Raw genomic sequence first — 12,663 nt, 5'->3', positions numbered from 1 at the left:
CGTATAGAAGAGCAAGCTGCTGGTGTATAATCCTGGCTACGAGATTATGTCTGTGCAAGTACTCGCCGTTAGCAAGATGAGAACAACCGGAAATGATATGCCTGAGTGACTCTCCGGGACGACGGCATGCCCGACAGATGTCGACCGTACCGTCCTTCAGGATATATTTCCGATAGTTGTTCGTCATCATTACTTCGTCCGCAATTGCACAGGCAAAACCCTCGGTTTCTCCGAAGAGGTCCCCGAATCGTAACCAGTTCACCGACGCGAGCAGGTCCACATCGGGTCCCGTGAGGGCCTTGTAGAACCGCCCGTGTAGCACCTTACTCTCCCATGCCGCCTTGCGATCCGCAGTACTTAGTACCACAGGTTTGCGCCAGTTCTCGTTTGCCAAGGAGAGCGGCGTGAGGTTCCTGTCTACTGCCACCACATCACGATGCATCCCACAGTCGTTGTTAAGGAAATAATTCCTGAGATTGTACACCTCGCGGTTGTGGAGATCCTTGGCGTTTAGGAAGCCTCGGCCTCCACATTTCCGTGGGATGTACAATCTCATAACTGACGAGCGTGGGTGTAGCATGCGATGCGCGGTGAGCAGTGATCGGACCCTCCGATCCAGGGCATCCAGCTCGGTCTGAGTCCACCTTAGTATGCCAAAGGAGTATGTGAGTAGGGGCATTACCCAGGCGTTGAAGGCGCGCACTTTGTTGCCTCCTGACAAAAGACTATTAAGGACTTTTGTGAGCCGACTGAAAAAGCGCTCCTTCACCGACCGTCTAATACCCTCGTCCTCAATACCCAACGACTGTGACATACCAAGGTATTTATAGGTTTCTGACTCAGAGATAGATCTGAAAGACATTGTCTCAGAAGGTTGTAAATTTATTATTATTATTATTATAATTATGACAAACAATACATTATGACTTAATACTTTATGGTAAACAAAGGGACCCACTGGACAATATTGATTGCAAATCATAGCACTCGTTAAATATAACGATCAATCTGAGAAAACCGGTACACTACACTATAAGCGTCCTTGCTCTGCAGAGTGCGTGCTAGCCCCAACATCATCTTGAGCATGATCTCCAGCAGGTTTGATTGCCCTTACATGAACCACTGCATGCTAATACATGTAAATAATAATATAAATTGAGGTATATTTTAATTATGTTGTTTGTTAAATTTTAAATTTTAATCTTTAATTTAATTGTAATTTTAATTTAATTTTAATTTTATTTAATTTAAAAATGTAAAAATATGGACTGTTTAATTGTCGGAAATAAATTTATTTTATTTTATTATTTATAAGTATTTTTATCGAATTAAGATAAGTAATATCTAATTTCAAACGAAACATAATTAAAGTATTATTATTAAACGAATTCCGAGAAGGTCTTTTTGCAGCTTTGTGAGGTCATTAATTGCCTTTTTATACATAGAGTTAGTCTCATCATACTCAACGTCACGTCAATTTGATTACATGCAACTTAAGGTCAGCATTTAAGTGGCTTGTTCCTCATTACATTTTATTAGTAATAATTAATCAGCCTTGAAAGCCTCATTTGTAGCCGTTTCTTATATTTTAAACGTAGGGGAAGTCCGGGTAAAGCGAACACCCCAGGCAAAGCGAATTCGGGCTCCCAATCCTAAACTATTCGACTTTGTCGCACCACGCGCCTATATGATGTTCAGGATCCTTCGCTCTATGAGCAGCAAGCGCCACAGGGAGCGGTCGCTGTGAGCGTCGTCAGTGACGAGTCAAAATGTGTTTTTAGTGCAAAATATTCGATTTTGAAAGGTAATTACATTGTATGTTATTTTGTCACAGTAATTATCTCGAATTTTAATTCAAGATGCTTCTATTGCTTATTAAAGTATCTTCCTTTTACAACGCATTTCTTTTAAAACAATCCAACGGTTATTTTTTTTTAATTCTGAATTTCTTTAACTGACTGAACGGGCAAAGTGGATCGGGCAAAGCGGATAGCGTGTTCACTTTGAATTTATTAGGTAATTTTTTTTATGATAATATTTTGTTACAGATGGTATATAAATATCAAAAATAGATCGATAATGGCTCCTGGCTAACAGACGTCATGGAAATAGCTATCAGAACGTGGATTCGCTGTGTTACAATGTCTTCAGAAATGCCGTGAAGACTTATGCTTATAAAATCAGTGAAAATATATCAAAAGTTACTTGTGACAGCTTTTTCTAATGAATATTATTGAAATGATCTTATGTTTATTAATTTTCACTTAGTTATTAAGTTCACTAAGATTTTATGAGTAATATTTGCTTTGCCCGGGGGGCTGTTTCACTTTGCCCGGCACCCTGGGCAAAGCGAATAAAATATCTTTTTTTACGTTTTGTTAAAAATTGCAGCAACTATTAAACATTGGAGGCTAGTGTTGTTTTAAATTAAAAGATTATTAAATAAAGACTTATTATTCATACTTTTTTCATTTCTTCCTCGTTAAATTTTTCTGTTATGTCAAGTCAAAGGTAAAGGTGTTCACTATGCCCGGACTTCCCCTACAAGTAAACATCGCAGGCGAAGTGCATTGTAAACTCGTATTCTAAATCGTAAGAACTTGGTAAATAAAGTTTGAAGTACAACATTTGTAGGTTGTTTAATAAGTATGAAATGATTTATAAAAAATAGATTAATGGAAGAGTTACAGGCTGTTTCATCCATATGAGGCAGTGAGGGAGAATCTGACAATATACACAGACACAGATATTGAAATTGTTTTAAAACTTAATTGGCGAGTTTTAATTATAGAATTATAAAATACTGTTTATATTAAATTAGAAAATCAAACATAAAACCATCTGATAACCATAAACCACTGATTGAAATAATACCTACCTACATCGTACAGAAAGGTATGTTGCTTACTCCGAGTTCCCGTTATGAGCTATGCTATAAATCGTAAGTATCAAGTAGGTTGAATCGCTGGCAATCTGCGAGTTCCCGGCACGCGGTTCCATCCTGGTCCCAATAAAGATGGCGTTCAGACACTTCAGACACTCACTACCTTTGAAGAGGGCAAATTAATAGAGGGCAAACTACTTAAAATATTTAAAATCATAATGGATTTTAAAAACATGAACACACTAACAGTTTTGAATGATTCACGGTTAGTTTCACTAGACTTAATATTGGGAGCTCGAAAACAATACAAAAGGTAATCACGGTTCATATCCCGGTCGATATAAGTCTAATAAACACACTGACTAATATGGATATTTCAATACAATGAAAACGGATCAACCGTTTTCATTGCTCTTAAGTACAGTCAGCAGCAATAGTTGCTAATCGGGCGAGTTGTTTAAAATTATCTTGACGCGACTTTATTGTTAAGAGAATAAGAGCGCGTCCAGGTAATTTTGAACACCTCGCTCACGTAGCAACTTCTGCCCCTGACTGTAATTCTAAAGTTTAACTACATAATACCCCCGCTTGGAATAGTTTACTGCTAAAAAGTCCGGGAAATACTGAATTTCCAGCTGAGTAAACAGGAAAAGCGAGGTCGTTTAGTAAGGCAAGCCTGGCAATTTCTATTCCGGACGAGTTATGTTTAGAGCTTTCTTTATAAAATAAACCCAAAAACCAAATGACACCTGGATCTATATCTGGATCACTAGTTTTTGAAGTGAAAACTTCTTTAGCGGCGCTGTGCACTTTTTGTGATGGGGAAAAAATGTTAAACTCGCGACAGGTCACGTGACCGTAAGATTCGTAAGACGTAAGACGGACACCTGTCTTCTTCTTCTTCTTGTTAGGGGCTATATAAGGCTCCAAAGCCTATGTATCACTGCGACCATCGCTGATCTATTGTGATCGCCACCTACTACAACTCTCGATCCAAACATGCAACTTCAAATAGCTGCAGGATCTTTTTGAACTCGAGAGACTTTACCTCCTCCGGGCGCAATATGTGCCCGCCCAGAATTAAGTCACGAGTACGCATTAGGCAAGGGCACTCTGTGAGGATGTGCAAGGGCGTCTCCTCTGCCTCCATACAGAGTCTGCACCGCCCCATGTCACGTTTCCCCATGGTGTGCATGTGCTTATTTAGGCAACAGTGCCCAGTAAGCACCCTTACCAAGTTGCGCAGTTGGTTCCTAGACAGCGCTAAGGCGTTCGAGGACGCCTTTTTGCTGAAGGCCTTGATAAGCGCTTTGGAATGGTTCAAACCTGTTGTTTCCCTCCAGAGTTGAATTGTTGTGTATTGACAGTAGGTCTTTAGGGTGAGCCGCGTTAGGCTTTTGGGGATACCACAAAACGGCTCAGGACTGTAGTTTATCCCTTTAGCCCCTGCTCGCGCGAGCTCGTCGGCCTTTTCATTTCCTACGATACCCGCATGCCCTGGGACCCAACGTAGAACAACTTTGTTCCTGGCTCCAAGGTTGTTCAATAGTTGCCTGCAGTTCTCAACCAGCCTCGATGTGGTGACATCAGAGGTTAGGGCTAAGAGTGCCGCCTGGCTATCCGAATGGATATAGATTGTGTGATTACCGTAGTTGCTTTGCAGATTGATTGACGCACATTCTAGGATGGCGTATACCTCCGCCTGGAATATAGAGCAAAAACGTCCTAGGTTTAAGCTGATGCTTTTCCTAGGCGCTTCACCGTATACTCCGCAGCCTACTTCAGATCCGGATTTGGAGCCATCAGTGTACCACCTTAGGCTTCCTTCTTTCCACTTAATTTGACTGTTTGACCAGTCCTCCCTTTTGGGGAGTTCCACTGAGTAATGTTTGAGTGGACAAAATTTGGGTGCCATAGTGTCGGATGGCATCCCAAGAACAGGGATATCATACACTGATTCCTTAAACAGTCTCAGAGTTTTCGATAACCAATTACCTCTCCTCGCGCCCGCTATTCTAAGCATACTAGATTTCGCCTCCAACTCCAGATGCAGGTGAAGGGGCGGTAGATTTAGTATGGCCTCTAGGGCTGCCGTCGGGGAGGATGACATGGCTCCAGTGACGATGACACAGGCAGTTCTTTGCAGGCTGCCAAGCTTCGTCACTGTTACCTTCTGCGTCGTTTTCCTGTACCATGCTACAGAGGCGTAAGACACTATCGGCCTCACTATAGATGTGTACAGCCATAAGGCAATTTTGGGTTTTAGACCCCATCGGTTGCCTGCTAAACGACAGCATATTGCCAGGGCTGATCTAGCCTTTTGTATAATTCCGTCCACATGCTTGTTCCAGGTCAGTTTCTGGTCCAGTGTTACCCCCAGATATTTGACCTCTGTTGAGAACGGAATACTTTTACCATTCATGACAAGCGGTTTGAGTTTGTCTATTTTCCGCTTGTTCGTGAATGGAACTATAATTGTCTTATCTGCGTTGATAGACAATTCATTCTCTCCACACCATGTATTTATGGTGTTGAGAGCCCTCTGCATAAGGTCTGATAAAGTACTTTGGCAGTTGCCCCTCACCGTCACAACAAGGTCGTCAGCGTACCCCTGTGTGTCGATTCGGAGCTCCGCCATCTTGTGCAGAAGTCCATCCACCGCAAGAGTCCAGAGCAGGGGAGATAAGACACCCCCCTGCGGGCAGCCTCTCACAGTGGCCACTTCGAGTGTGGTGTTAAGCAAGTCCAGCCTAACCATTCTGCTTGAGAGCATGCTTTGCACCCAGCGGATAGTGGTGGAGTCCACCTCTTTGGCCCTAAGCCCTTCCACCAGTGTCCGAATGGGTGTATTATCAAAAGCGCCCTCAATATCTAAGAAGGCCGATAGGGCTATTTCCTTGTCTTCCAAAGCCCTTTCCACTCTGTCAACCAGCTCCAGCAAGGCAGTCTCTGTAGATCTGCCCCTACGGTAAGCATGTTGGCTGTCGTGTATGGGTTTACTCAGAAGACAGCTCTCCCTGATGTACCTATCAATTACCTTTTCCAAGGTCTTAAGGAGGAACGAGGAGAGGCTGATGGGTCTGAAGGACTTGGCTAACGCGTAATCCTTCCTCCCAGCCTTCGGTATAAATAATACCTTGACCTTGTTCCACTGTTCTGGTAGATGTCCCCAGGCATAGCTAGCTCTGAAGATTCTAACCAAATGCGGGATTAGGACTTCAGCTCCTCGCTGCATTAGCACAGGGCTTACTCCGTCCAGGCCGCACGTCTTGTAGGGTTTAAACGAGCTTATGGCCCACCTCACTATCCCGGGTCTTATGACGAGGGCAGCCTGCCTCCAGTCCTCCGGGCAGGGCCTATGCAGGCCCCTGACCACCTGGGGCTCGTGTGACTGTCCTGCCCCTGGAAAGTGAGTTTCAGCTAAGAGCTCCAGAGTCTCCGTCTCACTAGCAGTGAAGGAGCCATCATGCCTCCTGAGAAGGCCCACTTGATTACTTCTAGCTTTGGAGAGTATCCTGTGAAGTCTCGCTCCTTGAGGCGTATTTTCAATGTCCTCGCAGAACCTCCTCCATGACGCTCTCTTAGCTTTCCTAATCTCTTTACTGTATTCATTTAGGGCTTTCCGATAGACCTCCCACTCATCTGTCCTCTTAGCCCTATTGAATAACTTGCGTGCTTTGGCCCTGAGCCTCCTGAGGTTGGAGTTCCACCATGGGACCACACGTTTAGTTGATTTGACCTTGGGAGCACAGTTTTCTTCAAAGGCACTTACAATGCCATTTGAGACCACCTCTACCGCAAGTTCTAAACTCTCCCTCGTTTTTATCACCTTCGCTGCGGATTCCAGATTACGTTCTAGGCTGCTCCTGTAGCCCTCCCAGTCCGTCCTCCGGGGATCCCTGAAGGTGACCGTTTGAACACTGAGAGAAAAACATATATTAAAACAGATGTGCTTATGATCTGACAGCGATTCCACATCACTTACCCTCCAGTTCTGTATATGCCTGGCTAGATTTGAGGATGCAAAAGTCAAGTCTAAAACCTCCTTCCTAACCCTAGTGACAAAGGTGGGTGTACATCCTATGTTTAGAATTTGGAAGTTATTGAATAGAAGAAAGTCATGTAGTAACTCACCCCTATCATTGATGTCAGTGCTTCCCCAGTTGGTGTGGTGGGCGTTAGCGTCGCATCCCACCAGAATTTCTGCGTTGTGTCTGCGGGCATAGTCGGCCACGGCTGTGAGTTCCGCAGAGGGGTCATTCCTGTCTCCAGGGAGGTATGCCGAGCAAAGTATAATCCTCTGCCCGCTCCATCCCTTGAGATTTACATACGCTGCTACCAGGTCGTCTGTGCATAACTCTGGAACAGGTAGAAAGTCAATGTTCTTGCCAAAAGCAATACAAGCCCTAGGCTTAATTCCGTTAGTATTGTATAAAACTTTACCAACCGAGTTCAGTCCTAGTATGGTTGAGTTTCGCACCCAAGGTTCTTGAAGTAATGCGAGGTCGACGTGTCCTGCAAGCCGGCTTTCAACAATGGCCGTGGCAGCTGCCGCATGATGGATGTTCGCTTGCAGGACCCTCGCGGGTGCCATAGGGCCAACGCCTTTTATTTGGCCCTTTTGGTGACCCGTTGTGGCCCTCCCCTGCCTCTCGCACTAGGAGTCCCTTGAGGTCCTCCTGTTGCTGAGGTTGTGGGTCTGGCCCGTCCGGGTACCATGCCCCTCATCGCGCCCCTTGTGCCTCTGGCTGCCGGTTGCCCGCCCCCACGGCCACGGGAGCCCTGGGGTATAGGGTTTCGGCTGTCAGGTACCATGGTACTTGGCCCAGGAGTAGGTTCAGCGAGGGGCTGAGGTTGCTGCTTCGTCTGCTGTGCTGGGGGAGCATTTGGCCCCCCTTTTAGCCGGAACAGCACCTTCTTAAAGCCAATGGCTACTTCTCCACCATTGGCCTTAAGGGTCTCGGCAGAAGGCTCATCCAGAGCGAAAGTGACCACCCTGCCACCCTGCTCAGCCTTCTCCCCGAGAACTTTCCAGAGTTCTGTGTTCAGGCCAAAGTTCTGGACCCTGAACAGCGCCAAGGCTTCCTCCACAGAGGCCGCCTCGGACTCCGGAATGAAGGTGATAGCCGTGGCTGGTTTGGGCAATTCACCCTCAGGGATGACCGAGAGTTTCGCCTCCGGCCACGGCTTAAGGTTCGGGACTTCCTTCACAAGCCAGTCCCTGCTAACCTGGTTGACACAGGTCACAAGTATCCAGCCTGTCTTGTGAATGAAGCCCAGAAACTGCGGTGCACCGCCCTTCGCATTCGCCCATTGCTTAACCATGGCGAGATTTAGGTGCCGGTGGACCGACTTCATTTGATCCTCACTCATAGGGTCCGAATTACGGATCCCTACTCGTGAGGACCCCGCTACCTCCCGGAAGCTAGGATGCCGAAGCTCCCCTGAGGTATCAGCGCGGATTTTCGGGGCCTTTTTCGCTGATCCCTGTGGAGAATCGTCCTCAGAGCGGACCCTTTTTACAGGGCCTTTCTCCGTGGCCGGCTTCTCCACAGGGATGTCCGCCCTAGGCTTACGGGCCATTGACAGGGCTTGCTCTTTGGCTACCCCGTCGCCCATAAGCCTGCGGAACCTCTTGCGAGCAGCACCCGACAAGCGTTTGTGTTTACGCGGCTCTTTGGCAGAGGAGCTGTCGCCGGGCGTGCCAGAGACGACGACGTCTCTATCGACCACAGCTTCACTCTCCCCTCCCTGGGAGCAAACCTCGGGCGTACTGGAGGCTTCTACAGCCTCCTTCGCTCCGACACGATCATCGGCCAGGATCGACTCCAGAGCCGAGGAAATGGCGTCTAAACTATCTTCTTCTTTTTCTTTTAAATTATCCATAAACGTCCCACGAGTAGCTAGGGAAAAGAGGTCACAGAACGGCAGAGCCCCGCTTGCCGACTGAAGGACTAGAATACTTCTACGATTCGTCCCGGTTTCGTAGAGACGCCGTTAACGACTGGTCTCGCCACCAGCCACGCATCCATCGGCACGGTACGTATGACACCTTGGATTGGCGGAGAGGTAATAGGGTAGGGTAGCGGAACAAAGGATGGAAGATAGGGGAGGGGGGGGGGGATAAGAGAGAGAATGGATTAAGATAGGAGTAGAGACGGGAAATGACTATTTGGATCACGGGATGTTAGACAGGAACAAAGGTAGGGGAAAAGGATTACCCGGCGGTTGGGACTGACACACCAGGTATGGCCCTCATACTTGGCTGCTAGTGGTCCGGGGTTGTTGGTAAATAATGCGACGCCCGTCGCGACCACTAGCATTTCCGGGGTGTACGACCCACCCAGCAGTGAACCCCGGGTGGGTTCGACCCTGATCCGCGGCGGCAGATCCAGGGTCGACGGGGACGTGTATGAAGGACTTGAGTGAGTAGACCTGTAGCTCAGCGTCGCAAACCTGAGCGTGCCTACCCCCTCCTACACCCCTAACCCCGGACACCTGTCACACGTGACCTGTACGAAAAACTCTTACAATGTCATTGAGTTTTCACTTCTGCCGGCACTCCCGGAGTGCAACCCGTTGTTTTTTTTCTCTTTGTGCATTCCCCAATGCCATAGTGATATTTTTTTATGCCATGATTATAGGGCAAAACGGTAAAGGGTAATTGATTAAGGACAAAAATATTAGGGATTCCTAGGAAAACCCTAATAATCTGAAACGCTCGATGTGTACGGGGTCCTTATTATTCATACCGACTGATCTGTGTTTACATTATTACGAAAACCAATTCAATTTAATCTGCTGCGAGTGTGTGTGAGTTGTTAATTATTCGAAAAAAGTAATTGATATAATTTTTTTCTAAAATATTACCTATTCCAAGAAGATTATTCAAGATTATAATTTATCGTAGCGTATCGCAAACAAATATTTCACCAAGTTTTTACTCTAATAAAACGCGTATCCGTGACTGAGAAACACGTGATTCTCAAATAAGTAAATGGACAAAAAACATTACGAATCGTCTTAATAAAAACTAATTACGTCATTAAAGTAATGCTGATTTTTATGTCAACAAAAACAGATTCTCATACTTTGGCAATTTAGCGCGTTATGTAATCGTAATTCTAATATTATATTAGAGGTACCGTAAAGCGTAAATGCCTACTTTGCTCCCCAGTGGGTAATTTTGCTCCAACAGTTTTTTGTTTACGAAAACTATATCACAACCCTAGTGATATACCTATTAAAAACAATAAAAACCGGACAAGTGCGAGTCGGACTCGCCCACCGAGGATTCCGTACTTTTTAGTATTTGTTGTTATAGAGTCAACAGAAATACATCATCTGTGAAAACTTCAACTGTCTATGACGGTTTATGAGATATAGCCTGGTGACAGACAGACAGACGGACGGACAGCGGAGTCTTAGTACATAATAGGGTCCCTTTTTTACCCTTTGGGTGCGGAACCCTAATTATAGTAGGTAGTGATGGTCTACTTTAAATCGGCATAATATATAGGTATATGAACATACCTACCATACAAATTATACGAAAAATTTCAAATTAGAGAGCATAGGTTATATTGCCTGCACATTTTACGGTATGTATATTCTGACGCTTTAGTTCTTTGGACACATTTTTACGAGTTGATTTTAAATATGACGAGTTTTCCGGGTATTTTGATGGTATCTATCAGGCACTCTAAATTCATCAAAACGTTGAAACTCTACGTCAAAAATGTGTTCAAAGAAATTAAGTGAATGTAAGTAACCTTGTTAGGTTCTGTATATCTGACGGCGACTAAACAGTGAAAATTAATATAAATATAACTTAAAAATACAAACTTTAGAATCTATTTGTTGTTTTAATTTTCGGCCAAAAACATTTACCTATTTGTCTTTGGTTACCGCGATAGTTACTCATGAAATAAAACTATTAAAATTTCCGTTGACCACGAACGCTGTAAAGGGTTCGAAACGTCGGGATGTAGTAAGTATAAAATCATATACGCGATATAATCCGTTTTAATAGTTGTATAATTTCATTTACCTATTATTCTTCTACCTAAGCCTTTTCCCATTATCTGGGGTCGGCTCTCCTTAATAATTTCATTTACCTATTAATTAATTCAAATATTAACTTTGAGTTACAATATTTAGTGCCTAATTAGCTGAAAGTAAACTCGTCTGCAATTAATGTGAAATGTTAATGAATACGAGTACTTACTTAATTACCTCATACCAATATATTTTTTGAGTAGATATTTCCACAAAAAACGAAGATTTTTTTGAATACCGAATGGAACAAAGCAGGTGATCTCTTTAATTTGCAATTCAAATCGACTGTAAAGGCCGAAGGAAATAAATCTTCCCGATTTGACTAATCAAATAGATGGGATTTCGAGATTAACTCGACAACATAAAGATTTGAAAGAGATTAGGAAGCTGAGAATTACATAATTTAATATTGTATTTGCCTTAAAATATAATTATTAGTACTATAAATATTTAAATAAATATTACGGGTCAATCTTACACGAATCGACCTAGTTCCATTGTAAGCTCAATAAGGCTTGAGTTGTGGTTACCAGGTGACGATATATAATAATCCTGTAATAATAATCTGAAGCGCTCGATGTGTTCGAGGTCTATTCATACCGATTGATCTATTTTTACATAATGACGATAACCTACTAAGAATAGTTACCAAAGTTGACGATTGTACCTACCTATGCAGTTACATTGATGAACACACTAATCAATGCCCTTACCGGGACGAACCCTGGACCTACCGCTTCATAGGCAGAGTTACAAAAGGCCGTTTAGAACCTTTCAAAAGTAACACCTGTATCTAAATTACTTTGAAAAATTGTAAGGTGAAAACTTCCTAAGTTGAGTTTTCCTTGTTCTGTAGGGCAAAACTAAAAGTTTGAAAGGACTTCGAAAATGTTAAGATCAAAATAATTGAGTAAGAGATTTTGAGACACAATACTTAATTAGATACTCTCTTTGTTTCAGGTGTTCCAGTAATCAACAGCCAGACAACTGTGGAAGATATAGAAACTACAACACTAGAACAAACTACGGAACATTTAGAAACTACCACAGAATTTACAGAACACGCAATAGTAAAAGAAAATACTCTAAATTCTTATAATGTTAGGCAATCACGAAGTCAAAGCAGTGAAAACGTAGACAATGTAGCATTAGAAAAAGAGCAGGCTGCATCACAAGAAACAGTCAACACTAAAACAGTCAATATTGACGCAAAGAAACCAGAAAGCGCTTCAAAACTAGTTTTATCTCCAGAACTTAATCCATTAAACGTAAACAAGATAGCAAAAACAGTCCTAAGACAATCGACAAAACATATGGTAAAAGAATTAAATGATGAAGACTTGCAAAAGGTAAAAAAGGTTATAAAGAAATCCGAACAAAAAGCGCACGTTAAATATGACGAAGCGACGGGTGAATTGATTGATGGGCCTCACCCGTGCCAAAGAGAGTGTAAAGAAGGAGAGGAACCGATGATCTGCTACTATATGTTCCATCTAGAATGGTACCAGACTATGAGCAAGGCTTGCTTTGACTGTCCTTTCAACGAAACGGATTGTCAGAGACTCGATTGTATTCCGGCAGATGGCATGAACAGACCTCTCAACGTAATTAATAGGAAGATGCCAGGACCCGCTATAGAGGTACGTCTCACTTCAAATACTTGCCAAGTTTTAATTTAAATTCCGGAGAATAATGCCCAGTATTTCAGTCTTCAAAACATT

The 12,663-nt window shown here is 43.6% G+C and overlaps 2 protein-coding genes across 3 annotated transcripts in view; one reads left to right on the top strand and one right to left on the bottom strand.

The window, feature by feature from the left end:
* LOC134660651 (uncharacterized) overlaps nucleotides 1–12,663 on the top strand; it is a 126,991-nt gene that overhangs the window by 74,520 nt on the left and 39,808 nt on the right. For both annotated transcript variants that reach the window (XM_063516437.1, XM_063516430.1), the window contains exon 3: nucleotides 11,903–12,582. In XM_063516437.1, the coding sequence (XP_063372507.1) occupies nucleotides 11,903–12,582 (680 nt within the window). The remainder of the gene's footprint in view (nucleotides 1–11,902; nucleotides 12,583–12,663) is intronic.
* On the bottom strand, nucleotides 5,378–8,662 carry LOC134660777 (uncharacterized). Its single transcript, XM_063516568.1, has 2 exons — nucleotides 6,608–8,662; nucleotides 5,378–5,895 (listed from the first exon to the last, which is right to left on the bottom strand). Exons 1-2 carry the CDS (start codon nucleotides 7,476–7,478, stop codon nucleotides 5,885–5,887), a joined length of 882 nt encoding a protein of 293 aa, XP_063372638.1. The 5' UTR covers nucleotides 7,479–8,662; the 3' UTR covers nucleotides 5,378–5,884.

Source organism: Cydia amplana, chromosome 2, assembly GCF_948474715.1.
Source record: "Cydia amplana chromosome 2, ilCydAmpl1.1, whole genome shotgun sequence".
In the NCBI taxonomy this organism is placed as follows: domain Eukaryota; kingdom Metazoa; phylum Arthropoda; class Insecta; order Lepidoptera; family Tortricidae; genus Cydia; species Cydia amplana.
This window is presented reverse-complemented; position numbering and strand designations above follow the sequence as displayed.

What these genes read in the sequence shown, in the direction of transcription:
- LOC134660777 (XM_063516568.1), bottom strand. Translation starts at nt 7,478, where the DNA reads ATGGCACCCGCGAGGGTCCTGCAAGCGAACATCCATCATGCGGCAGCT.